At 34.3% G+C, this 22,436-nt stretch overlaps 3 protein-coding genes across 6 annotated transcripts in view; all 3 read left to right on the top strand.

The window, feature by feature from the left end:
- The window catches only part of LOC111618187 (nocturnin-like), a 63,923-nt gene extending 62,290 nt beyond the window's left edge, over positions 1–1,633 (top strand). For all 4 annotated transcript variants that reach the window (XM_023359660.1, XM_023359659.1, XM_023359661.1 and 1 more), the window contains one exon: positions 589–1,633. In XM_023359660.1, the coding sequence (XP_023215428.1) occupies positions 589–1,409 (821 nt within the window). In that variant the 3' untranslated portion in view covers positions 1,410–1,633. The remainder of the gene's footprint in view (positions 1–588) is intronic.
- LOC111618189 (nocturnin-like) lies at positions 9–17,838 on the top strand. The gene is made up of 2 exons (XM_023359662.1): positions 9–568; positions 16,776–17,838. The coding sequence occupies exons 1-2, from the start codon at positions 564–566 to the stop codon at positions 17,614–17,616; spliced, it is 846 nt and encodes a 281-aa protein (XP_023215430.1). The 5' UTR covers positions 9–563; the 3' UTR covers positions 17,617–17,838.
- LOC111618190 lies at positions 13,558–15,247 on the top strand. The gene is made up of 4 exons (XM_023359663.1): positions 13,558–13,705; positions 13,800–13,917; positions 14,734–14,864; positions 14,935–15,247. Exons 1-4 carry the CDS (start codon positions 13,658–13,660, stop codon positions 15,136–15,138), a joined length of 501 nt encoding a protein of 166 aa, XP_023215431.1. The 5' UTR covers positions 13,558–13,657; the 3' UTR covers positions 15,139–15,247.
- Positions 17,839–22,436: the final 4,598 nt, after the last annotated feature.

Raw genomic sequence — 22,436 nt, 5'->3', positions numbered from 1 at the left:
AGCCACGTTTAAATTTATCATAAATTATGTTGCAAAGGCATTAATTTTTTTAATATAAAAGAATTTGAACTCTAAATTAGTAAATTTGGTACTTGGGGCCGGATTTACTTATGAGGACGCTTCAAGGTACGAACGCCTCGCAATTTGCAATTTATGATTGTAGAGAGCATTGTCTCTTGCATATTATAACTTAGGACTACAAATAAGTTTAAGGCCCTAAGCTATAATATATGAGAGGCCCCGTAGTTGACCATTCCTTCGATTCTACTAGGCCATTGCACCATTTCTCTTGCTGCAACAAACTATTTAACGTTAAGAGGAATCAATTTTAACTATTTACGTGCCAGGAAAAGTATTATTTTCTTTAATTTATTATTTAATTAATTGAAAGCGAAAGGAATGGCAAAATCTGCTGACTCATTGTCATTGTGGCTATTGTGAAATGTCTTGTAACACGATCGTATCGCGTCGAAACTTAAAAATACATAATTATGTAAATTGAGATTAATGGTTCTAGATTTAAATTTAGAAAATAAAATATTTTCTAAATTTAATATTAACAAATGAGATTTCTTTCTATGTATTCAGCTCTTGGAGAAAAAACCGACAATTTCGTGTCTTGCCCATTAAGTGCCTTGGATTGGAAGCTGCGGAGATGGAGGATACTAGAGGAGATTTTAACGTACCGTCCCGATATAATATGCCTGCAGGAGGTGGACCATTTTAATTTTTTGAAGAAAACACTGGGTATTCTAGGTTATTTAGGTTTCTTCTTCCCTAAGCCCGATTCCCCTTGTTACTACATCAAAGGAAACAACGGGCCAGACGGGTGCGCGTTATTCTACAACGCCGAAAAATTCAGGCACGTAAAAACGTGTAGCCGAATTCTAGAAGTATGGACCTGTCAATCCAACCAGGTAGCATTGCTGACGTTACTAAAAAGGAAAAAAGACGGAAGAGAAATCTGCGTGGTCACAACTCATCTGAAGGCTCGTCAAGGTACACTGCTGCCCACACTCAGAAACGAACAAGGAAAGGACCTCTTAGATTTTATACGTATGCACTTTAATAAAAGGTCGGTCGTTATATGTGGTGATTTTAATGCCGAACCGACCGAACCAGTATATAGGACAATGTTATCATCCCAGGAAGTGAAACTAGATAGTGTCTACCGCCATTTAAGTAATCACGGTGTGGAACCACCTTACACAACGTGGAAGATTCGCGAAGAGGGTGAAGTCTGTCAGACTCTAGATTATATATTTTACACGCCACAATTACTACAGGTACATTCCGTATTACAGTTACCAACGGGTGACGATATAGGTGTCAATAGGGTGCCATCTTTCACTTATCCTTCGGATCACTTCTCTTTAGTTTGTGACGTTCGATTTCGAGAAGCCAGTTGAATAATTCTTTAAATTTTAAGCAGAGACATTTATTTTCTTAAATTTCCCACCGCTTTTTTTTTTTTTTTATAAGAAACGTTCGAGAATTTCGTGTGTACGTGGTGTCAATGTTCCTTATCTTTTACTACTGTTCGAATGGGATTTTTAAGTTAGTTTGTGTAATTTAAGCTTAAAACTGAAGATTTTTTTGTATTAATGTTAATAAAATTCACGATAAAAAAAAATGCAGAGAAAAATGTACAGCAGCAACTATAGAAAACAAGTGCCTTGACTGCATTTTACTTTTTTTTAATGTTGCTTAATGTCGTTAAGTCACTCGTAGTTGCATAAATGCTTTGTATATAAAGTGTAAAAATATATATAATTATNGGAAAGCGGCGCCGAACGTCACACGTACACGTTTACACGTTTAAAACGTGCGCCTCAACCTCTCTAATACCTAAATAGAGGCCAGTTTTTCATAAAAGACCTCCCGACAGGCATTCATTCCTCCAAAAACTGGAATGTTTAGTGTTGTATATACCACAGATTTAGACATAGACACCAAACTCTCCATGTTACTGGAAATCGTTTCGTCGATTGCAGCGCCACGAAACTAGGTCATATGTACGAAACATTACGTTAGATTTTGACTAAATTTTAAATTACATGAATTAAATAAGAAATAAATTTTGAAAACAAACTTCTATTTTTTTTTTTTTTGTTAGAAACAAAGCTAAATATATACATGGATAAATATAGTAATGATAAATATGCATATCCATCTCAATAGACGTCATAGATTTTTCACCTTCAAGGACAAGTTACGGTTTTATGACATGCATACCGGATATGACCAAGTATTAAAGTTCAAGATCGTATTTTCTAACTTATGTCATTCAGTTTAATATAAATAATTCGTTATTTCTTTACAATATTTTATTATAAAACTTTGATTTTATGTATAAGCAACATGTTACAAGAGTTATTATTCCGTTATTTTATATAATTTAATGAAATTCATTACTCATGTAGATGCTTGAACATAAATACAAATACGTATTGCAATGTATCCAGAGATGCATTTAAGTTCTTTTTATGTGTGTAATTTCTTTGTAAGGGTGTTTATTAGTTAAATTAATCAAAAATTTTTCTCTGATTTTCAGGTATGTACGACTTGGACACGTTGCATTATTGTTCACATTTCTTAATCAGAAGGCCACAGTATGTCATGTATTGTAAGTTGTATAAGGTTGTACATTTGGCATACACGCCCAAAAGTAACTCACAAATTATATTTATTGAAAAATAATAAAATACATGATAGAAAAAGCTATACTAGAAACCATCTTTGATGGCTTAAAACAGTGTTTCCAAAACTTTTTGGATTATTGCTATCTTTAAATGCATATATAACATATATATATATATGTTGTTTGTTCAAAATAAACTTTTATCTCTGTTTCCTTTCAGTGTGCCCTTCAGACTTCTACTGCTTTGAAGGGAGCTGTAGTGCCCACTTTGAAAATCACTGGTTTAAGTCTTAAATCATCACTGTTTTGACGGTTTAGATCTTAATTAACCATCAAAGCCTTGATAGTTTACATGATAAATCAGCAGAACTTTAATATTTTATATATTAATCGCTAAATTATTATTAAGATTATTTAAATAAATTTAAAATAATTGAATTACCTTTTTAAGTATATCCCTTGTAAGCATTATGAGGAGTAATTTATCAAAGGAAAAGTTAATGTTATAAATAGAAAACACTTTCATTTTCATGGAAACGATTAAATGATAATGAATTATAACGTTATATTTAGTGAAAATTTATGAAAAAAAAAAAAAAAACAATTATCTGTACGAATGTATAATTTATCTAGTTTTTCATTGAAACTTGTTTATAATTACGATATCTCTGAACGGTGACCTTAAAAATATTACTTTTAATTCAGATTAAAAAAATAAATAAATTAGAAATTATCGTTCAACCTTCGTTGAAAGTTATTTTTAATATTAAAAAATTAATTAGAATATTGAATTTGTTTGTAATTAAAAGTGCTCGTACTGACAGACAACTGGTACAAATATCAACGTGAAGAAATTCAAATGTAACTGGAATCTGAAAAGTACACGTGCCGTAAAGACATTTTTTTTACATCATTAATCATGTGTCAAGAGAAAATATGCAGATCAGGGCCGGATTTAATCCTAAACAAACTAGGCAATTAATTATGGACTATATCTGTTAATCTGTTTGTAAATGTGTAATGAACATAGTGGCATTCATAGTTTCTGTAGGGCCCGCCAATGGCCGAGTTGATAAAACCACTGAATAGTTGTAGTTGGTCGTGGGTTTGCACCTGGCCAACGGACTGGCCACGTGAAACTTTCCGAGTTTTCTTTCTTTCTTTTCTTTCGGGGTTTATATAGAGATTCTGTTCAGAGTTTTCTTCACGTTTGTAACTCCTAAATAGAGCCCAGTTTCCTTTAAAATGTCCTCCCGGGAGGCAGTTCGCCCACGTGTCGCCTTGTTGTAAATAAATAATCTAAACTAGCTTTTTCAAGAGGGTACAGTAGTAAGTATACAATATAAGATTAACTTTGAGATTCCTAGATTTGCCTAAGACATGAAATTTTCTTAAAACGGCTCTTCTGCAGATATTAATGAAATTCGCATGTTAAATAAATCCTATAAAAATTTGAGGAAATTTTCTCGCTTTAGCTCAGGAGGAAAGTGAAATGATGAAATTTTTAATTCTCTTTTTTTATTGTGGAAAATCGAAACTTTTAGGCTTAAGGGAAAGCGGCGCCGAACGTCACACGTACACGTTTACACGTTTAAAACGTGCGCCTCAACCTCTCTAATACCTAAATAGAGGCCAGTTTTTCATAAAAGACCTCCCGACAGGCATTCATTCCTCCAAAAACTGGAATGTTTAGTGTTGTATATACCACAGATNGTAGGGCCCGCCAATGGCCGAGTTGATAAAACCACTGAATAGTTGTAGTTGGTCGTGGGTTTGCACCTGGCCAACGGACTGGCCACGTGAAACTTTCCGAGTTTTCTTTCTTTCTTTTCTTTCGGGGTTTATATAGAGATTCTGTTCAGAGTTTTCTTCACGTTTGTAACTCCTAAATAGAGCCCAGTTTCCTTTAAAATGTCCTCCCGGGAGGCAGTTCGCCCACGTGTCGCCTTGTTGTAAATAAATAATCTAAACTAGCTTTTTCAAGAGGGTACAGTAGTAAGTATACAATATAAGATTAACTTTGAGATTCCTAGATTTGCCTAAGACATGAAATTTTCTTAAAACGGCTCTTCTGCAGATATTAATGAAATTCGCATGTTAAATAAATCCTATAAAAATTTGAGGAAATTTTCTCGCTTTAGCTCAGGAGGAAAGTGAAATGATGAAATTTTTAATTCTCTTTTTTTATTGTGGAAAATCGAAACTTTTAGGCTTAAGGGAAAGCGGCGCCGAACGTCACACGTACACGTTTACACGTTTAAAACGTGCGCCTCAACCTCTCTAATACCTAAATAGAGGCCAGTTTTTCATAAAAGACCTCCCGACAGGCATTCATTCCTCCAAAAACTGGAATGTTTAGTGTTGTATATACCACAGATATAGACATAGACACCAAACTCTCCATGTTACTGGAAATCATTTCGTCGATTGCAGCGCCACGAAACTAGGTCATATGTACGAAACATTACGTTAGATTTTGACTAAATTTATCTTCAAATACAGTAATTAAATGACAGTATTTATTGTTCGTAGACTTTTAAAGGCATAGTGCTTAATGTACCCAAAAAAACAAAACAAAAAAAAAGGGAATTTCTGGTTTATCCGAAAGACCCCCTAGTTAGAAACTTTATGGCTTATAAATGCAATAAATTAAATTTATCTAAAAATTTCTATTATAAAACCGGTTGTATACGTAGATGTAGGGCAAAATATATAAAAATACGGTCAAATTTCGATTTAGTGCTTTGAAATTGGCGCTAAACCCGAAACAATAAGAATTATAGCAATGCAAAATCGTACACTTTGTAACTAACGAATAATAGGAAATTTTCTGCTTAATATTTAAGAGAAATATCCATTGGCGCTTTATGAAGGTGGCAATGTTTAGGAAATCGCTATGTTGAGGAATGACTATGTGAATAGAACCAATAAAACACAAATAAAAATAGATTTTTTTCCAGCACTTCTAAGCAGAAACTTATGCATATATAAGTTAATTTTACATAAAAGACTAAATTGGGGGAGTCTTTGACGCGAACAAACTTAAAAATGTCAAATTGAATACAGTAAACCCTCGCTGGCATTAAAATCCCGCTATTACAGTCTTTGTTTTGTTTTGTTAAATTATGGCAACGCAACACTTGGGCGATGCCTTCCGGGAGATCTTTTTAAGGGTAACTGGTCCCTATTCAGGTGTTACAGACGTGGAGAAAACCCGGAAAACTGCACGTGGCCAGCTCGTCCTGGCAAAACACGAACCCACGACAGAACTTCCAGTGTTCAGGGAACGGCCCACCAGTGGCCAAGCGGTGGGCCGTTCGACGGGTCTATATATTATAGTTGTATAAAATGTAATGCCCACCACTGACCGAGTAGATTAAATCGCTGAACACTGGTCGTGGGTTCGCGCCTGGCCAATGCGCTGGTCCGCGTGGAGTTTTCCGGGTTTCACCTAATTAGGGCCCGTTTCCTATAGAAAATCTTTCCGGTAGGCATTTCCCCCATCAGCTCGCCCTCGTGATGCTTAGCCTTAGCCCATGAAACAATTTGTTACGGATATATTAGGTTCCGTCCTTCATTACTATTGTGGACCTGGCCTAATTATAATGGGTATAATATATAAAAGGACTCTCTTAAGCCCACAGAACGAAAACAACCAAAAATAAAAAATGAAACATGCTGTACTGAGAGAGTTGTTTTCTGGTTCAAGTCGGATTATCTGACATTTTTGCGGATGAGTTGACCTCGATATGTCGGGCCCTATTTCTCAATAGTTGAGTGGTCTCATTGTTAGCCTTGTTGAATTGACGTTGGGAACTTAAGAGACAGGCCTCTTACATCTATTAAGGCAGAAAGAGTTATAAAAATAATAAAATCGCTAAAACGTCAGCCTTTTAGTATTGTTTTTATTTTTTAATATAAAATAAATACAAATTTTATAGAACTAATTATTAATTAACAAAAGAAACTCTACAAATAAAAATAAATCGAAAGTGAAACGCGAACTATTGAACAGATAATTGATTATTTGTTTTATTTGCTTGACCAATCAGCATTCACTCAACCATATCTACAACCAATCACCGTTAAAATATATTTTAATTTCCGTCTAATATATGTTTCAAAGGACTACTTATGTTCAAATGAATGTTTTAACTCATTTAATTGCAAGCGATTGTTGTATTTAATTGTATACAATTATTTATGTGATATATTTCTTAAAATGTAGAATATGTATATTGTATTCACATTAAAATAACATAAATAACACTATATATTACATGAAATTTTAATTGAAATATAATGAATTTTATATAAAATTTTATCATTAATTGTAAGAAATTTGTAATTTTATGAAATGTATTTTTAAAATGAAATATTCTGGCTTCCATCTTGTTAATATTTGTAATTCTTTCTTGAATATGCCAAGAAAGGAGACATCCTTATCGCATATCGCCCACGTGTTTCATTGCCGCATCCCATTAAACAAGCCAATTAATCAAATAGTACTTTCAAATTAATTACTGACAAAGGAGTAAGCGAAAAACCTTTAAAGCTGAAACTCTGTGTGCTTTTCATTCTTCTTTCTGTATACAAGTTGGCCAAAAATCGATTAACCGCATTTCGTTTATACATGTTCTAGCTACACTCGTGAATAGGAATTAAATTTAGTTTAATGTGTTTGTCTTTTACAAAATAACACAGAATTTCAGTCTTAACAATGGTTAACTGACTTTTGGTCCACCCTGTATTTAAAAATTTATTTGTCTGTGTAATAAGAGTAAATTTTGTAGCAAGAGTCTCAATACAATGAAAACTAATATGAGATTATCCCAGAAAGATCGTCTCATGCTTGTATCTTTGTCCTATTAAATATAAAAATTTGGGACTGGGGGTATTAATACTTCTAAAATCTTCACTTTTGCATGCTATTTTGATATTTGAACCATTGACCTTTAAAATTCAAAACGATTGTGATTATTATAAAGACGAATTATCTGAAGGTATTTTTTCAGTACAATTTCCAAATGGTTCGTCCGATTTTAAAAACGATTACACAATTGAATTCAGCATTAAATGCCCTTTAAAATGATGTGTCACATGATATGGAATACTATTTGAAATTTTAAGGTTACAACCTTTATAACCGGTAAAGGTTAAAGATCAAAACATAAAAAGAGCAAAACCATTCCCACTTACTTCACCCAAACGTTCAAATTTCTATAATTACTAAAACCAAAGACGTAACCCCGAGGTACTGTTACTAGACTACGCTTGAACAGTTAAAGAAAAGCGTTTCTTTACTAGCACATCGCGCGATTTTGTCGTATCGCGATAGAATTGAGGCAGACTCAGATAGAAACAGGTGATCCTTGCACCTGCTGGGCACGGAAGAGGCGATCCTTGCACTTGCCAACGCGTAGAGACGATCCTTGCATTTGCAAGCCATGGAACAGAAGACACACGAGATCTTGTGTTTTGTTCGTTTTTGGTGCCAAATTTCCGTTAGGGGCACTCAGTCGCATCGGAAAACATGGACGTCGTCATTTTGACCCCAATTTATCTCGAAAAGGAGTCACAAATCCCATTTTTAAATACATTTTTGGATTTCTCATCGCAATTAAAGGAAAATGGCAAGGTTTTTATCAAAATTGGCCCATCAAATTAGGAGAACGAACTCAATTCTGTGAGGCTTATAGCCACACAGAAGACGTACTAGCGACCTCGAGACATCGCGCGATGTCCTTTGTCTCCAGCGCTGGTGTTACGACCTTGTATCTTGAAAACGAAGTCATGGACCCCCATTTGTTAAATTAAATTATTGGATACCTCACCGAAATTTATGGAAAGTGGCAAAGATTAAGTTTCGCTAACGCTCCGCCCCAATATAATAGCATATTTGGTCCTTAAACACTCTTATCCAAGGATAATTATTCAAACAGTCTAAAGGTCAAATGTTAACGAACAAGAGATCGAATTAGAGACGGGTTAACCAATCGCTTACGTTAATAACGATCGACCTTATCCTATATTTATATAATGGCGATTTAAAAGGGTGATAATTCCAAAAATAAATTAATTATACGGCCGCCATTTCCTGTAAATGTAATTGAAAGAGATGACAGATCCGGGTGTTGCTCTAATGATTACAAAAGAGAAACATCAACTGTTTACTAAACAAAGTTCAAAATATAAGATTCCGTTAATGTATGTGTTTCGCGAGATAAGAATATTGATAATAAAAATATTGTTTTGGGCGAGTGTAAAACAGAATACAAACAAAGACGGGTTTAACTCTTACGTTATGAAAGGCTTTACTTTTATCTTTTGTTATCGTGAAGTAATTTCGTGTTTAAATAATAAGATTTAAACGTTTTGAAAATATATTATATCCGGGATGTCACTCTGTCATAAATTCATTATTTTATTTTGGTTCTTGGAAGATATGGCGCAATAGAATTTCACAGTACCTAAGAGTTAGGTGAGGTTCTTATCAGTTACAAATGCGGGTCCCTACTTCTTTTCAAATGGCGTAACTTCGAATTAGTTGGCCAGGATGCAAAATATAGATTTTTGAATTTTACTCTTGGTAAGGGACCTCCGCTAATGTGAATAGCTCCTGTTTTGGGGATCCAATCGGTTAATCGAAAGAAAAATCTAGTGTGGTAAGCCCCTCAGCCCGATGGGCTCGGTGGCATATGCCTCCTATAGTTACGTCCTTGCCAAAAGCCATAAAAATATATACATAAAAAGTTTTTTAAACAGATTTTTTAATAAAAAAAATTGCACCCACTAAAGACCGAATGAATAAAACCATTGGTTGCTGGTCTCGGGTTCGCGCCCGACCAACGGACTGACCATGTAAAGTTTTCTGGGTTTTATTTGCATCTTCAGGAGCCAGTTACCATAAAAAATCCTCTTGGGAGGCATATTTCCTTAGAGGATAACTCATGCCTTGTTTCTCTTATTAATCCAATCAAAAAGAAGTTACAGAAGCCATGATTAATTTGATTTATTTGTATAGGGCAACGCGACACGTGAGCGATCTGCCGAAGGAAGGATGTTACAAACGTGAAGAAAACACACGTGGCCATCCCATTGACGAAACGCGAACCCACGACCAGTGTTCAATAGTTTTGTCTACTCGGCCACTGGTGAGCGCTACAGAAACCATCATAGGTTCTCTCTACTTAAATTTTGAATTATGTTAAACTACGCTGTTTTCTTCACAATATTCAGTAAGAAAATAGTGGTTCTGCAATAAAAAAATATGAAAATAATATTTACATTTATCTTTATTTGTCGATTCTCTAATATCACTGAGCAGTTGTGAGGGATTGAGATCCAATGATTGTAAAACTTGGATTGATATGATCGCAACTTTAGGTTGACCATGCTTCAGTATGCAATATGAGAAAGTATACTTTATAAACTAAAATACATACTCGCATTGTATCACTACGTTTATTATTATTATTATTATTTATTAGTGAGGCCCAGGCTAAAACGATCTGAATTCCAGACACAGAGGAGGCTACAAAATTAAGTATATAAATACAATATATATACTGTATATAAAAGTTTTATTTACATGAACTTTTAAAATGCTCTAAAACATAAATTAGTCACTGTAGGTCATTGAAACTACAGACTAAAAGTCGACCAGATGGTGATTTTACATTATCTGACAAGAGATAACTCTCCTATTGCATCATTATGAAAATACTTGTGATTTTGTTAAGGGTGTGATTCGTGCCACTTAATATATTTCATACTTTGTAGCAGATAGAACTGATATTGCAACACGGAAACCTATCTTTACTTTTGTTTTTTAACTCATTGTAAATGACATTGTTATATGTTAGTTTTTGCTCACTAGTGCCCGAGTATATTAAAACACTGGTTTGGTGGATAAAACCACCAAACCAGCATTTGCGCCTGGCCAATGGGCTAGCACGTGGAGTTTACCGGGTTTGCTTCACGTTTGTAACACCTAAATAGGGGTCAGTTTTTCATGAAAAGTCCTTCCAGGAAGCATCCCTTCAGGGCAGATCGCCCGCGTGACGCGTTGGCGTATACAAACAAACAAACTATTTATGTTCATTTTAAGATACTGTAAATAAAGAAAATTTCTCTTCAATTTATTGAGTTTCTGGTGGAATTTCTAACAATTCGGAGTTTACGTTAAAAAAATACACCATTTTTGCATAACTATGTAAATAATGCCAATGTACTCAATATACATTGGCACTGTTTGTTGGTTTACAGTTTTCCCACAGGGTTTTAATTGATAGGATAATTACAGAACTACAAAATCCACTATTTACTGAATTTAGCATAATTAAAAATGCCACCGCCAACAAGGAAGAGGGCTTTATTTTAAACTTTCAATTGTAAAATACCAAACAATGAAACGTAGAGTCAAGACGTCTACCTATCGCTTTGAGAGCTTCTAGTTCGAATCCAGATAGGATTTTCAACTTTCAATAAGTAACTTGAACTGGGTACGTATTAGAATTGTATTTAACTTTCAGATAACCACATGGCAATGTGGCAACATTCGCGTCATTCGAAACTAGATTTCATGCTCAACACATGTTGGATGTATTCATCGTTCCTCGTTGCTGTCTCCAATCACACGGCTCTTTGAGAGCGTACAGATATGAGATAACGTACAGTACATTTAGCGAAGACTGTCTTCGTACCTTGTCACTCGACCTCCCCGTCAACGGGTATGATTTAGGAGTGGAAAGAGTTTAAAGAAAACCTATTAGCGCAATTATCTGTACATATTTAGCTATGTGTCTGTCACTATCTTTGAGCAAATTTTAATATTTGATAGGTTGACCATGCATATCGCTTTGAATAAGATAGTAGTGTTTTCTTTTCTTTAGTTAGTATAATTTTTTAGTGAAAATAAAAAAAAAATTACACTCCAGTTATTATATTAAGTAGTTTTAACGAAGTTAAGGAACATATTACACGAATAGAAACAGACGAAATTCGTTTATTCCATCAATGGGCACTAATAAGGACAATAATAGCCAAACACTGGGAGAAATGAAACAAAGAAAAATTAATGTAGCTGATAGCAGGATCGTGACGTTTGGCACCAAGGGCAAAGTTAAATATGGCGCAGTTGGATAGGATTTTTATTAGTCCGTTACAAATTTAAAAGCCCATTAGTGGACGAGTGGGTAACACTACTTAATACTAGTAATCGGACGTAGGTTCTTGTGGAGTTTTCCGGGTTTTTTTTTACGTTAGAAACAACTAAATAGCGGCCAGTTTTCCATAGAAAGTCCTTTCTAGAGGCATACCCGTTCGTCAGATCGCCCAAATTTTTATGAATTTATTAAGTTCATCAATGGAACAATTTTGGAATTTTGGCGCCCCATTGCCTCGGCGTCCAAGGCACGTGCCCCTCTGCCCCCGTCTTTCCACGACCCTGACTGACAGACGGGTCAAAATGTTTAATCAAATGCACGAAAAACATCTTGAATTCCAAATTTTAATAATTTGATAGAATTAATTTTTTATTTATCAGGAACTGCAGCTCTAGTAGAAAAAAATTATTCATTTACGAATTTCCTGTGGTCAAAATAGAAGTCGAGGTTAATTATTTAAACCACAAAAGAAATATTAATTGTAAAGTTTGGTTTCATTCGTATAAGGCAACGCGACATATTGACAATCTCTCCAGGAAAATACCTCCAGAGAAGTCTTTTATGGAAAACTGGCCACAGTTTAGGTATTAAAAACGAAGAAAACCCGGAAAACTCCACGTGACAAGCCAGTTGGCGAGGTGTGAACCCACGACTAGTGTTTATCCACTCGGACACTGGTGGACTCATTAATTGTAAAGCGAACCTGAAACTTACAATTCGTTGTTTTATGATAAAATTGCAAGTGACCAGAGCTTAAACAAAATTATCTGAAAAATATGCTTATTGAACAATAACAACGGCAGAGGATATTTACTTACTGTATTTAAATAACGATTTAAAAGTTATTTCGGGCGTGGCGCAATCGAGACGTCGCGTCGCAACGCTACGTAATCCTTCCCGGAAAGAAAATAATCGAGATAAATTAAAATTAATGAATATCACATGAAACAAAAGTTACAGTTTTATAACATGCATAAATCCTAGCAACGGAAATTCGAAAAAGTTTCTTTGAAATTTTATTTAAATTCATGATAACTCGTTGTCTCGCGACGCGACGATGTGCAAAGATTGTTATTTTTAAGAATTTTTTTTTTTAATTTCTATTAAACTTTTTAAAATTTCTTCTTATTAATTAATTATATTAATTTTTCCATTTTTCTGCTATCAAAAAGTGTTAATAAATATTTAAACGTGAGAAAAAAAATGACACTTAAAAGTGTACGTGCCGCGACGCGTGTATTTCTCACGCGTCGCGGCGCGTTACCATTTACGTGGCGCTACGCGCGTGATATTTATACTATAATTAACACACACACCACGACGTAACCCCTTTAAGTCTACTAAATATGCGTGCGTTAATTATAATTATAACATTTTAAATAAAATTATAAAAACAATTAAAAAACGCATTAACAACACACGACTCCGTTAGCGTCATTAAGTTATTTATTTACACGACTTTCAGTTTGAATTACGAATACCAAACAATGACGTAACTCATACAAACCCCCCTTTGATCGTTTAATTAATTAATAATGCGCCTATCGATATGTATTTGACAACGGCAACGACTTTAAAATATGTCAAACAAGTGATTACTCAAGATGGATGACGATAATTCCAGACAAAAGATTAATAAAGAAAGTAAAAAAAACAAATTATAATTTATTTTACGGTTTCCCTAGACTCGGATAAGGATAAAGTTTTATCTTCTCTAATTGTATACAATGCAGATAAGATAGAAGCGTTGAGAAATGGTTTGTTTTCTATATAAAGGACAGGGCAAACGACCATGATCAGTATCCCTTCAGCCAGCAGCAGATTTTATAAATATATAAAATTTTAAACCATGAAGTACGTTCTGTTTGTCGCTGTGATTTTTGCATGCGTTTTAGCGGTAAGTTTCTTTCTTTATTTCATGAATTTTGTGATAGATTTTGTTAATTTTGACATTATTATTATTATTATTATTATTATTTTTTCAATGAAAGCTGCAAGGTCAAAGATGTGAGAGTGGTAAGGATTGTAAAGAAGGACAGTGTTGCATTACTTATGTACCAAGTGGATTCTTTTTCCGGTTAGGGCAGTGTAAGAGACTGTTGAAAGAAGGTGAGATTAATTCATTTTTGGTAATTAAAAACGCCTCGAAAAATTTTATATATTTCAAATTACACTGAATGTAACATAAATAATCTGTTAAAGAAACTGGCGAGTGCATTTAGGGCACCATTTGGTCTCTCTTCATTCAGGAAACTATAAGTTTATACAATGGCGCGTTATCCTACGGGCAAAAAGGCAATTTGGCTGGGGACTCCATCAACGGGAGGCCCAAGCCAATTTATTATATGAAAATATTCCCCCAAATGAAGAAAACCCCGAAGAAAAACGTTTAAACTCGACACTGTACATGAGGTCCCCTAATTCAAATTTGACTGGGCTATAACGCTGAAATGAAGCTATAACGCTCCAATGAGTTTATAAAACACTCAAAAAAGGAAGTGGGTAGATCATATCGAATCTTGATCTTAGTTGCAAGGTAATATTGGTGAAGGATCGCCATTTTGTTTGATCCTTTCACCATATATACTCTACTATCTCCTTCGAATTTATTCCCCCTCTCTCACTCTCACTCTATCTAAATATCTATCTCGCCCTCTGAACCACTCCCTCCTTGACTCTCTCCCTATAATCTTTATCCATGCGTATCTCTCTCGACGATCATTCGTAATATTCTTCCTTCATCTTTCATCCCTTTAAGATGACCAAATCGCCCTATCTCTTTTTATTCAATAGTATCTTCTACCCTCGGTATCTCTTCCTTTCTAATCTTATCTGTTGTAGCATTTCTCAGAAACTTTATCCCTATTCTAAAAATATATTTTGAATTAATTTATATTTTAAAAATAAATGAATTTTTCTGTTTAGGTGAGAAATGTATGCCAGATTTTTTACACGGCCTGGCCGGAAAGGGACGTTATTTCGTTAAATGCCCGTGCCAAGAAGGTTTAGAGTGTATGTCCGAGAACGAAGACGACGATGACAACGACCATTCTCACGTATGCAGTAAAGATTATCATCATTTACTTTAATAAGAACTTAATTTCTAATGGAATAATTTGTTTTTAGTCTTCCCATTCTCGTGGTTTGAGATGTATGAATCCAGATGCAACAGAGGCACCAACTACACAAGAACCAACTGAATCCGAAGAGGTTAAAAGTTCAGCTGCACCGGAACAATCTACTACTGATGCAAAACACCAAATCACAGATGATGTTAACCCAGGTCATAATGATGATGATGATGATGATGATGATAAAGAAAATTCTTAAATATCCACCAAAGTAAACAATTTAATGTCAATTGCCACGATTTAAGGGTCATAATATATATGTGAATTCGAGAATGCATTTTCGATATAATTAAAATTATTCAATTATATTTTTTGTGTGTTGGAATATTTATTTAATTACAATTTACACGTGTATGTAATCTATAACAGTAGCCCACCAGCGTCTGAGTGGATAATGCCACTGAATACTGGTCACGGGTTCGAGTCTGGCCAACGGGCAGGCCACAGGGTTAGTAACATCTAACTAGGGGCTATTTTTTTTATAAAAGATCCCCAGGAGGCATTCCTCCTTCGGTAGAATGGTCATATGTCACGTTTCCATATACAAATAAAACCAACAGAACCCTTCCACTTCTATAAAACAATAATGGAAACCTTAGTTACGGCCAATCCCCTCGTAACTCAAGGCCTTATGCATAAATCCTGTCATGCAATTTATCGTGTTTTAACTTATATTCAGTGTTTTGTTCGTAATAAGAGATTTTTGAGTATTGTCAATGCACAAATAATAGGTGATCAATAGAGCCAGCCACCCATTGTGGTTCTGGCCGAACTCCAAACGGGTTTGCTAAGAAAGACCCTCTTAGTGCCCACAGGGCGGAAAGAGTTTAAAAAAGACCAATAGACGGCATCAGCGTCAAATCTGACACTAATCTCCAATAGCCTCGTAAAATGCATGAGATTTTAAACCCGTGCTCAATAGGAAAACTGGCATATTAGGAACCAACGAGGCTAGTCTCATCTGTAAATATCTTCTAAAGGTCCTTTTTACGCGATCCGAACAACATATTTTCGGGATTTCACTTAATATTGGACAGCGTGAAATTCTGACATCAAGTGATATTTGTACGAAATAATCCAAAAATTACAGTATTTGCCATTGTGTAACTGCAAATAGCGACGTTGCGGCTGAAGTTTTCCACGCAGACGTGAACGTCGAATGTTCAGCGCCGACTTCCTGTAAGCCTAGAAGTTTGACAATGGCGTTTGGAACGTTAATGGAACCATGCTCGATGTTGAATTTAGTCTTTTCGAAGGCCGGATACCTTCGAGAAGAACACTCTGGGCATTCACCAAACAGAAAACTTTTTGAGTCTACAAGAGTCCAAGATCCAAAAATAGCTATTGTAGAATACTTTTAATGATTTCCAAAGTTTTAAGCCATCCGTGTTAACTTCTTCCGAAGAAAAAAGCTATCTAGAGGAAAATGGGAAATAAATCAAAGTTAGTACAGAGAATGAGGGAAGGATACAGTTATTTGTTTTATTAAGTTATGGCAAAGCAAAACTTGGGCGATCTCCTAGGGGGATACCTTCCGGAATGTTTTTAAGGGGTAACTGGTTCCTATTCATGCGTGGAGTAAATCCGGAAAACTCCGCGTGGCCAGCCCGTTCTGGAGAGGCGCGAACCCCGAACTGCCAGTGTTCAGGGAACGAAACCACTTGGCCACTGATGGGCCCGAGAAGGATATAGATAATTCCTATCTAGTATTCGTAGGGATTTTTTGCCCACTCTTCTGAAAAATTACATATTTTATATCATCATTTTTAACAATCACTAGACACTTTTCATTTTTAGAAAATAAAATATTTTCTAAATTTAATATTAACAAATGAGATTTCTTTCTATGTATTCAGCTCTTGGAGAAAAAACCGACAATTTCGTGTCTTGCCCATTAAGTGCCTTGGATTGGAAGCTGCGGAGATGGAGGATACTAGAGGAGATTTTAACGTACCGTCCCGATATAATATGCCTGCAGGAGGTGGACCATTTTAATTTTTTGAAGAAAACACTGGGTATTCTAGGTTATTTAGGTTTCTTCTTCCCTAAGCCCGATTCCCCTTGTTACTACATCAAAGGAAACAACGGGCCAGACGGGTGCGCGTTATTCTACAACGCCGAAAAATTCAGGCACGTAAAAACGTGTAGCCGAATTCTAGAAGTATGGACCTGTCAATCCAACCAGGTAGCATTGCTGACGTTACTAAAAAGGAAAAAAGACGGAAGAGAAATCTGCGTGGTCACAACTCATCTGAAGGCTCGTCAAGGTACACTGCTGCCCACACTCAGAAACGAACAAGGAAAGGACCTCTTAGATTTTATACGTATGCACTTTAATAAAAGGTCGGTCGTTATATGTGGTGATTTTAATGCCGAACCGACCGAACCAGTATATAGGACAATGTTATCATCCCAGGAAGTGAAACTAGATAGTGTCTACCGCCATTTAAGTAATCACGGTGTGGAACCACCTTACACAACGTGGAAGATTCGCGAAGAGGGTGAAGTCTGTCAGACTCTAGATTATATATTTTACACGCCACAATTACTACAGGTACATTCCGTATTACAGTTACCAACGGGTGACGATATAGGTGTCAATAGGGTGCCATCTTTCACTTATCCTTCGGATCACTTCTCTTTAGTTTGTGACGTTCGATTTCGAGAAGCCAGTTGAATAATTCTTTAAATTTTAAGCAGAGACATTTATTTTCTTAAATTTCCCACCGCTTTTTTTTTTTTTATAAGAAACGTTCGAGAATTTCGTGTGTACGTGGTGTCAATGTTCCTTATCTTTTACTACTGTTCGAATGGGATTTTTAAGTTAGTTTGTGTAATTTAAGCTTAAAACTGAAGATTTTTTTGTATTAATGTTAATAAAATTCACGATAAAAAAAAATGCAGAGAAAAATGTACAGCAGCAACTATAGAAAACAAGTGCCTTGACTGCATTTTACTTTTTTTTAATGTTGCTTAATGTCGTTAAGTCACTCGTAGTTGCATAAATGCTTTGTATATAAAGTGTAAAAATATATATAATTATAAAAAAGTAATAAAAAAAATTAAAATTAAAACGTATTTAATTAATTTATTTAAATTTACTTAAAATTCCTACCCAAAAAAGTAATTTTTTGTCACTAGATGGCAGTTTTATGTTCTATTCAATAACCATTATCATATGCAAATTAGGGATTATTATTTGAAGTTTTTAGGCGAATTTTTTTCAAATTAAATTAGAAAGTTTACTCGAAATAATTTGTTTATATTATTAAAATTTGTTAAATTACATGAATTAAATAAGAAATAAATTTTGAAAACAAACTTCTATTTTTTTTTTTTTTGTTAGAAACAAAGCTAAATATATACATGGATAAATATAGTAATGATAAATATGCATATCCATCTCAATAGACGTCATAGATTTTTCACCTTCAAGGACAAGTTACGGTTTTATGACATGCATACCGGATATGACCAAGTATTAAAGTTCAAGATCGTATTTTCTAACTTATGTCATTCAGTTTAATATAAATAATTCGTTATTTCTTTACAATATTTTATTATAAAACTTTGATTTTATGTATAAGCAACATGTTACAAGAGTTATTATTCCGTTATTTTATATAATTTAATGAAATTCATTACTCATGTAGATGCTTGAACATAAATACAAATACGTATTGCAATGTATCCAGAGATGCATTTAAGTTCTTTTTATGTGTGTAATTTCTTTGTAAGGGTGTTTATTAGTTAAATTAATCAAAAATTTTTCTCTGATTTTCAGGTATGTACGACTTGGACACGTTGCATTATTGTTCACATTTCTTAATCAGAAGGCCACAGTATGTCATGTATTGTAAGTTGTATAAGGTTGTACATTTGGCATACACGCCCAAAAGTAACTCACAAATTATATTTATTGAAAAATAATAAAATACATGATAGAAAAAGCTATACTAGAAACCATCTTTGATGGCTTAAAACAGTGTTTCCAAAACTTTTTGGATTATTGCTATCTTTAAATGCATATATAACATATATATATATATGTTGTTTGTTCAAAATAAACTTTTATCTCTGTTTCCTTTCAGTGTGCCCTTCAGACTTCTACTGCTTTGAAGGGAGCTGTAGTGCCCACTTTGAAAATCACTGGTTTAAGTCTTAAATCATCACTGTTTTGACAGTTTAGATCTTAATTAACCATCAAAGCCTTGATAGTTTACATGATAAATCAGCAGAACTTTAATATTTTATATATTAATCGCTAAATTATTATTAAGATTATTTAAATAAATTTAAAATAATTGAATTACCTTTTTAAGTATATCCCTTGTAAGCATTATGAGGAGTAATTTATCAAAGGAAAAGTTAATGTTATAAATAGAAAACACTTTCATTTTCATGGAAACGATTAAATGATAATGAATTATAACGTTATATTTAGTGAAAATTTATGAAAAAAAAAAAAAAACAATTATCTGTACGAATGTATAATTTATCTAGTTTTTCATTGAAACTTGTTTATAATTACGATATCTCTGAACGGTGACCTTAAAAATATTACTTTTAATTCAGATTAAAAAAATAAATAAATTAGAAATTATCGTTCAACCTTCGTTGAAAGTTATTTTTAATATTAAAAAATTAATTAGAATATTGAATTTGTTTGTAATTAAAAGTGCTCGTACTGACAGACAACTGGTACAAATATCAACGTGAAGAAATTCAAATGTAACTGGAATCTGAAAAGTACACGTGCCGTAAAGACATTTTTTTTACATCATTAATCATGTGTCAAGAGAAAATATGCAGATCAGGGCCGGATTTAATCCTAAACAAACTAGGCAATTAATTATGGACTATATCTGTTAATCTGTTTGTAAATGTGTAATGAACATAGTGGCATTCATAGTTTCTGTAGGGCCCGCCAATGGCCGAGTTGATAAAACCACTGAATAGTTGTAGTTGGTCGTGGGTTTGCGCCTGGCCAACGGACTGGCCACGTGAAACTTTCCGAGTTTTCTTTCTTTCTTTTCTTTCGGGGTTTATATAGAGATTCTGTTCAGAGTTTTCTTCACGTTTGTAACTCCTAAATAGAGCCCAGTTTCCTTTAAAATGTCCTCCCGGGAGGCAGTTCGCCCACGTGTCGCCTTGTTGTAAATAAATAATCTAAACTAGCTTTTTCAAGAGGGTACAGTAGTAAGTATACAATATAAGATTAACTTTGAGATTCCTAGATTTGCCTAAGACATGAAATTTTCTTAAAACGGCTCTTCTGCAGATATTAATGAAATTCGCATGTTAAATAAATCCTATAAAAATTTGAGGAAATTTTCTCGCTTTAGCTCAGGAGGAAAGTGAAATGATGAAATTTTTAATTCTCTTTTTTTATTGTGGAAAATCGAAACTTTTAGGCTTAAGGGAAAGCGGCGCCGAACGTCACACGTACACGTTTACACGTTTAAAACGTGCGCCTCAACCTCTCTAATACCTAAATAGAGGCCAGTTTTTCATAAAAGACCTCCCGACAGGCATTCATTCCTCCAAAAACTGGAATGTTTAGTGTTGTATATACCACAGATATAGACATAGACACCAAACTCTCCATGTTACTGGAAATCATTTCGTCGATTGCAGCGCCACGAAACTAGGTCATATGTACGAAACATTACGTTAGATTTTGACTAAATTTATCTTCAAATACAGTAATTAAATGACAGTATTTATTGTTCGTAGACTTTTAAAGGCATAGTGCTTAATGTACCCAAAAAAACAAAACAAAAAAAAAGGGAATTTCTGGTTTATCCGAAAGACCCCCTAGTTAGAAACTTTATGGCTTATAAATGCAATAAATTAAATTTATCTAAAAATTTCTATTATAAAACCGGTTGTATACGTAGATGTAGGGCAAAATATATAAAAATACGGTCAAATTTCGATTTAGTGCTTTGAAATTGGCGCTAAACCCGAAACAATAAGAATTATAGCAATGCAAAATCGTACACTTTGTAACTAACGAATAATAGGAAATTTTCTGCTTAATATTTAAGAGAAATATCCATTGGCGCTTTATGAAGGTGGCAATGTTTAGGAAATCGCTATGTTGAGGAATGACTATGTGAATAGAACCAATAAAACACAAATAAAAATAGATTTTTTTCCAGCACTTCTAAGCAGAAACTTATGCATATATAAGTTAATTTTACATAAAAGACTAAATTGGGGGAGTCTTTGACGCGAACAAACTTAAAAATGTCAAATTGAATACAGTAAACCCTCGCTGGCATTAAAATCCCGCTATTACAGTCTTTGTTTTGTTTTGTTAAATTATGGCAACGCAACACTTGGGCGATGCCTTCCGGGAGATCTTTTTAAGGGTAACTGGTCCCTATTCAGGTGTTACAGACGTGGAGAAAACCCGGAAAACTGCACGTGGCCAGCTCGTCCTGGCAAAACACGAATCCACGACAGAACTTCCAGTGTTCAGGGAACGGCCCACCAGTGGCCAAGCGGTGGGCCGTTCGACGGGTCTATATATTATAGTTGTATAAAATGTAATGCCCACCACTGACCGAGTAGATTAAATCGCTGAACACTGGTCGTGGGTTCGCGCCTGGCCAATGCGCTGGTCCGCGTGGAGTTTTCCGGGTTTCACCTAATTAGGGCCCGTTTCCTATAGAAAATCTTTCCGGTAGGCATTTCCCCCATCAGCTCGCCCTCGTGATGCTTAGCCTTAGCCCATGAAACAATTTGTTACGGATATATTAGGTTCCGTCCTTCATTACTATTGTGGACCTGGCCTAATTATAATGGGTATAATATATAAAAGGACTCTCTTAAGCCCACAGAACGAAAACAACCAAAAATAAAAAATGAAACATGCTGTACTGAGAGAGTTGTTTTCTGGTTCAAGTCGGATTATCTGACATTTTTGCGGATGAGTTGACCTCGATATGTCGGGCCCTATTTCTCAATAGTTGAGTGGTCTCATTGTTAGCCTTGTTGAATTGACGTTGGGAACTTAAGAGACAGGCCTCTTACATCTATTAAGGCAGAAAGAGTTATAAAAATAATAAAATCGCTAAAACGTCAGCCTTTTAGTATTGTTTTTATTTTTTAATATAAAATAAATACAAATTTTATAGAACTAATTATTAATTAACAAAAGAAACTCTACAAATAAAAATAAATCGAAAGTGAAACGAGAACTATTGAACAGATAATTGATTATTTGTTTTATTTGCTTGACCAATCAGCATTCACTCAACCATATCTACAACCAATCACCGTTAAAATATATTTTAATTTCCGTCTAATATATGTTTCAAAGGACTACTTATGTTCAAATGAATGTTTTAACTCATTTAATTGCAAGCGATTGTTGTATTTAATTGTATACAATTATTTATGTGATATATTTCTTAAAATGTAGAATATGTACATTGTATTCGCATTAAAATAACATAAATAACACTAAATATTACATGAAATTTAGTG

Source organism: Centruroides sculpturatus, unplaced genomic scaffold (assembly GCF_000671375.1).
Source record: "Centruroides sculpturatus isolate CEXI.00-Female unplaced genomic scaffold, Cexi_2.0 scaffold257, whole genome shotgun sequence".
Taxonomy (NCBI): domain Eukaryota; kingdom Metazoa; phylum Arthropoda; class Arachnida; order Scorpiones; family Buthidae; genus Centruroides; species Centruroides sculpturatus.
The sequence above is the reverse complement of the archived record's forward strand: the minus strand, read 5'-3'. Positions and strand labels throughout refer to the sequence as shown.

What these genes read in the sequence shown, in the direction of transcription:
- LOC111618190 (XM_023359663.1), top strand. Translation starts at nt 13,658, where the DNA reads ATGAAGTACGTTCTGTTTGTCGCTGTGATTTTTGCATGCGTTTTAGCG. An exon ending in TTTTTGCATGCGTTTTAGCG is followed by an intron (nt 13,706 to 13,799) that starts GTAAGTTTCTTT and finishes TTTCAATGAAAG; the next exon opens with CTGCAAGGTCAAAGATGTGA. An exon ending in ATGACAACGACCATTCTCAC is followed by an intron (nt 14,865 to 14,934) that starts GTATGCAGTAAA and finishes ATTTGTTTTTAG; the next exon opens with TCTTCCCATTCTCGTGGTTT.